The following is a 6000-nucleotide window of genomic DNA, read 5'->3' as shown; positions in this document are numbered from 1 at the left end:
TTTTGTGCAGGCTTTCATTCATTCCACACACACACACACACACACACACACTCTGATCCCACTTAACTGCAGAGCAATAGAGAATTAAATCCCAGAGAAAAAGCAGAGGAACGTTTCTGGTCTGAAAAACAAGCAGTGAACTGACAGAGGAGCGGCCAGGCACTAAACATCACCCAACACACACCACCCACCTCCTCTCACACACACACACATACACACACACTCACACACAGCACCCACCTCCTCAAACACACACACACACCCCAAACGTCCACACTCTCCACCAGAGCCGCCGGACGCTGATCAGATGTGACATCGCTCCAATAAAACTCTCCACACGGCCCAGTGTGTGTACTCCACTATAACTCAATGAGACTTTAAAGAGAGAGAGAGAGAGAGAGAGAGAGAGAGAGAGAGAGAGTGAGAGATGCATGGATTAATAAATGGATAAATGGATAGATAGAAGAACAAACTAGCAGAAAGCAAAGAGGCAGACCAAAAGATGGAAAGACATGGCCAGAAGAACAGACAGAGAGTCAGATGGATTAAAATGAATGGAGTGATGCAATAATGGAAAAGTGAATGATGAGTGGATGGATGGGTGAATAAATTAATGAATGACGAGGATGGGTGGGTCGGTTGTTTGGATAGACAGACAGACAGACAGACAGAAAGATGGATGGATGGATGGATGGAGTGATGGGATGGTGGATGAATACATGGAAGGATGGGTGGATAAACAGGTGAATGAATGAATGACAGAGATGGGTGGATCAATAGGTGGATGGATGGATGGATGGATGGAAGGAGGGATGGATGAATGGATGGATGAATGAATAAAGGGTGGATGGATGGTTGGAAGAATGAATGAAGAGGATGGGTGGGTGGATGGATGAATGCATGAATGAATGATGAGTGGACAGTCAAATGAACTGTATATAGAGATGGATGGATAAGTGGATATATAGGTAGTGAGGTAGTGAGGTAGATACATTGATTGGCAGTGAGAAATAGAGGTATAGAGGCAGATGGATGAACATACAGTGAGGTAAAGAGGGAGATAAATGGACAGGCAGTGATGTAGTGAGTTAGAGATGTATATGGATGGATGGATAGGCAGTGAGATAGAGAGGTAGATTAATGGATAGGCAGTGAGATAGAGTAGTAGAAAGGTAAATGGATGGATAAAAGGACGGATAAGCAGTGGGGAAGAGAGGTAAAGAGGTAGATGGATGAACAGACAGTGAGGTAGGTGAATGGATAGGTATAGGTAGAGAGGTAGATGGATAGGCAATGGGGTAGAGAGGTAGATGGATAGGCAATGGGGTAGAGAGGTAGATGAATGTATAGGCAGTGAGATGGATGGATAAAAGGACGGATAAGCAGTGGGGAAGAGAGGTAAAGAGGTAGATGGATGAACAGACAGTGAGGTAGATGAATGGATAGGCAGTGAGGTAGAGAGGTAGATGGATAGGCAATGGGGTAGAGAGGTAGATGAATGTATAGGCAGTGAGATGGATGGATAAATAGATGGATAAGCAGTGGGGAAGAGAGGTAAAGAGGTAGATGGATGAACAGACAGTGAGGTAGATGAATGGATAGGCAGTGAGGTAGAGAGGTAGATGGATAGGCAGTGGGATAGAGAGGTAGATGAATGTATAGGCAGTGAGATGGATGGATAAATAGATGGATAAGCAGTGGGGAAGAGAGGTAAAGAGGTAGATGGATGAACAGACAGTGAGGTAGATGAATGGATAGGCAGTGAGGTAGAGAGGTAGATGGATAGGCAGTGGGATAGAGAGGTAGATGAATGTATAGGCAGTGAGATGGATGGATAAATGGATGGATAAGCAGTGGGGAAGAGAGGTAAAGAGGTAGATATATAGAGAGAGTGTGGCTGGCCTCGTTGGCTTACCCTCAGTGGAGGCGGTGTGAGCTACAGCTCTATACAGACTGAACTCCTCCTGGGAGTGCGCGGCCTGCAGGGCGGCGCTGCGGAGCTCGGCACGCTGGGGGTCATGGAGGCTGGGGGATGGAGGCTGCGAATGGCAATGCTCTGATGGACTGGAGAGAGAGGATGGCATGGGAGAACCTACAGAGAACCCAAACAACACAAACACAAAATGGAACAAAAAATCAACGAAAACGCAAAACTGAAAAATGGAAAATGCAGCGTTGCGAAAGAGAGAGAGAGAGAGAGAGAGAGAAGAACTTAAAGAGAAAAGCGAGAGTGAACGTGTAAAACATGCAGCATTCACAGAGCTTTACATGAACAAGCCTTTGAAAAGTGAAGATGAGTGAGAATGTGGAAGCGTAACATAGACATGGCCAATCGGGATGGAAATGAGATCACAGAGGAGACCTCGTTAATGCATTACTGAGATTATGATCCTGGTACCTCATGGACACCTAATCCTAATAGCGTAGTATTCCTAATAGGGATCTAGTACACTAGCTACTGTATATGAATACAGAATGTATTGGGGGGGTATACAGAAGTTTATACTGAACTAGGTGAACATAAATAGCATTGTAGCTCCAACCGTGCCAAATCCAGCTGTTAGCACTGCGGCTAACCTGCTTATCCAAGTCCTGCATATCCTGACTGTGGTCCCTGGTAGCATCATGGCCCACCTCCAAACTTTTCTTCCAACCTTCATATCATTAGGCAACTTGGTGCACTTTTACCCGAATATTTCGTCATGCACTCAGCCATCTTGCGTGCACAGTGTATTGTGAGCGGTCCCGTTCTTGGGGATCTTATGGGGAGGTTTTAAGTTTCCACACAGGGTGGAACTAACATGCACACATATCTGGACAATAGAAAATAGCAGATATGTTTACCATAATTTAGCATTATTTTCCATCATCTGTCATCCAAATTCCTGAACCTACACCTGTAACGATTAGACCAGTGGAGACAGAGGTTAATACCAGGCCTCTCAGTGCCCTCACCCACCACATGCTCGTGCTGGTGGGCCTGGTGCTGCGCTTTATGAACTCTGGGGGGGTGGAAAGTGACGATGGAGGGGTGAAAGCACGGAGCTGAATCGCTGATTGAGTCGTTTTCTGTTTTCTAATTTCTCCATCAGCGCTGACGGCTTTCTCGACAGCTGCCAGTTCCCTCAGAGTGAGCATTCCATCATGTTCATACACACATACACACACACACACACATACACACACAGAAACCAGGCACCCAAAACACACACACATATATATATATATATATATAAGTGCACCAAAGTTCAACATTGTGTATACACTGTACACAGGATATTTCATTGTTTATTTGAAAAAATCCTTATTTTATTTCTCTTTCTTTCGCAGTTTAGGTTTTTAAACCTTGTCCTAGCGTAACAATCATTCATTTTTTGATCCTTTTGTATTCATTAATTTACACAGAGACACAGAGAGAGAGAGAGAGAGAGAGAGAGAGAGAGAGAGAGAGAGAGAGAGAGAGAGAGGGCGCGAGAGGGACAAAAACAACAAATGAATTCCTTTTAATTACTGCAGGTTTTATTTCCACAGAGCTGCTGGCGTGGAAGGAGTGTGTCTCAGACTGAAACACAATTATCCTGAGGCCCACAGGGACGGACACACACACACACACACACACACACACACACACAATCCCTCACTCACCACCACCACGACCACAGCTCCATTAGCCCGTTCCCCAGCCACAAAGACCGGCGAGAGAGAGAGAGCGAGAGAGAGAGAGCGAGAGAGAGAGAGAGAGAGAGAGAGAGCGAGAGAGAGAGAGAGAGAGAGAGAGAGAGAGAGAGAGAGAGAGAGAGAGAGAGAGACACTGGCTGATCAGTTCAGTCAGTGAAAGTGACTTTACTGGGTCATTCAGGACAGAGAACCTCACAGCGAGCTTCCCCCTCATGCCATAAGAGAACCTCATTTGACTTATTTGGTTCTAAATGATATAAGCTGGGTATTTAGAGGAAATAATATGTTTTATTTGTTTGTTTGAGTTTGACGGACTGGATGGTGCATTAGAATGACAAATGTCACTGGATAGCTAATTTGGTTGAGCCAGTAATTCCCAATATAATCAGGAAATCGCTGTTTCAAATCCCGTTCATGTAACTTGACATCAGCTGCCGAAGTCCTGAGAGAGCACAATTGTCTTTCCTCCCTCTGGGTAGGTACAGTAAGTAGATGGTGCTCTTTCCCTTCATCACTTCTAGGGTGATGTGGATCAGCACAAGGCTGCGTCTGTGAGCTGATGTATCAGAACCGATTCGCTGCGATTTAAACCGAGTGCACTGTGATGCTATTCAACAGTTTAAAAAGAGGCAGTGGCTAACTTCACATGTATCGGAGGAGGCGGGTGCTGGTCTTCACCCTTCTTGGATTGGGGCATCACTAGTGATAGGGGAGTGGGTTGGGTAATTGGCCTTAAATAAATAAAAAAACAATGAGCAAACTCAATCAAAAGCCTACTATATTGTTCAAAGCTAAAATAATCCACCAACTTGATTATGCTAGTAATACTGGCTTTGTTGGGTTGTTCACTCTGGTGAAAATGCTTCAGATACTGACTACAGTATTAATGGGATTTCTCGTAACACTCATCATGGTCTCTAAACAAGGATTCAGTCCAATCAGCTTCCTGATTGTACTGAGAGCAGACGACAGTCAGTGTGCTTGTGGGGAAGCCCTATCCTCTGTCACTGTGGAGATCTGCGCAACCGCAGTAGCCGAAACAAACAGACAAATCAAGCTTTTTTGTACATTATTGAGTCAAATGCAGCAAACTGTTCATAAGGTTTTTATTCATTTTGACTTGAAATATGTTTCGGAAACATTAACCTAGAGCTGGGAAAAAAAAAATCTTTGATTTTTAAAAAAAAATCAAATTTTCGATTTAAATCTATTTTTTCCCTTAACAAAATCTCCTAAAAGTCGCTAGAAGTCGCTAAATGACGCCATCACCTGATTTGCATAATACATGCTTTTGAAGCTGTAAAGGATTAACATTGTGAGAGAGAAAAAAGTGAGTAAAAAACACTCTAAATATGTTAGAAATTATACAAATGAACTCTAACAAATGAACAACTTCTGTTGCTTTTAAAATAGGCAGTCACGTCTCAAAATAACTCTTTTTACGTGAATTACATAAATCAGTTTTTTGCTGTGTTGTTAAATGTTATTATAAAAGCAGTTTTTTATTTTATTAAGGGAGGGAGGGAAAAAGGGGCGTGGCTGCATGCGGGAGAGAGGGGCGGGGCTAAGCTCACTGGCGCGTCGGTGGTGAAAACTCAGAGAAAATCGATTTTATAAAAACACATCGTCCTTAACTGTAAATTCGAATTAATCGATAAAATCAATTAATCGCCCAGCTCTACATAAACCCAATGTTTAATTTCCAGTATTAAGGTCTCTGCCCATTCAAACAGATGAGCCCGGCCACGTCGCGAAGATGGAAGGCCAGTTAAACCAACAAACTCAAACCAAAGCATGATCTATCCTGGTCAATGCATAATCTGGTCAATCAATTGACCAATCAGCTAAACCAGTTAGACTCATAATAGCACTAAAGCTGGACATTCCTACACTGGGCAGGAGCTGATACTGAAACGTTTCATAAAACTGATCCTCCGTCCGACTGAGTTCCTTATATGGAGAGGAATTCTGAGGGTGTTGAAGAGGCTCTCTCCACACACTGATCTCCACAGGTGTGTGTGTGTGTGTGTGTGTGAGAGAGAGAGAGAGAGAGAGAGAGAGAGAGAGAGAGACGGTAAATACCTGTGAGCCTGGGGAGAGAGGGGGAAATTAAATGTGTGTGTGTAAGTGTGTGTGTGTGTGTGTGTGTGTGACTAATCTAAAATGTAGCTGGCTGTGTGTAATCTTGCTGTTGCTGCTGTTTTTTTCAAACTCATTTCCTCTCTCCCTTTCCATCTCTCTTTCTCTCTCTCTCTCTCTCTCTCTTTCTCATTGTTATTCCTCCCTAACTCCTAGAGAAAAAAAAAATAAGAAGAGAAAACT

General features: G+C 43.6%; 1 protein-coding gene across 11 annotated transcripts in view; it reads right to left on the bottom strand.

The window, feature by feature from the left end:
* The window catches only part of tenm3 (teneurin transmembrane protein 3), a 1272390-nt gene that overhangs the window by 271602 nt on the left and 994788 nt on the right, over positions 1-6000 (bottom strand). For 9 of the 11 annotated variants that reach the window (XM_049481363.1, XM_049481365.1, XM_049481366.1 and 6 more), the window contains one exon: positions 1916-2092. The exons of the other annotated variants lie outside the window; for them this stretch is intronic. In XM_049481363.1, the coding sequence (XP_049337320.1) occupies positions 1916-2092 (177 nt within the window). The remainder of the gene's footprint in view (positions 1-1915; positions 2093-6000) is intronic. 11 annotated transcript variants of the gene reach the window in all.

Source organism: Astyanax mexicanus, chromosome 7 (genome assembly GCF_023375975.1).
Source record: "Astyanax mexicanus isolate ESR-SI-001 chromosome 7, AstMex3_surface, whole genome shotgun sequence".
Lineage (NCBI taxonomy): Eukaryota > Metazoa > Chordata > Actinopteri > Characiformes > Acestrorhamphidae > Astyanax > Astyanax mexicanus.
Note: the sequence above shows the minus strand (reverse complement) of the source record. Positions and strands in the feature narration are given on the sequence as shown.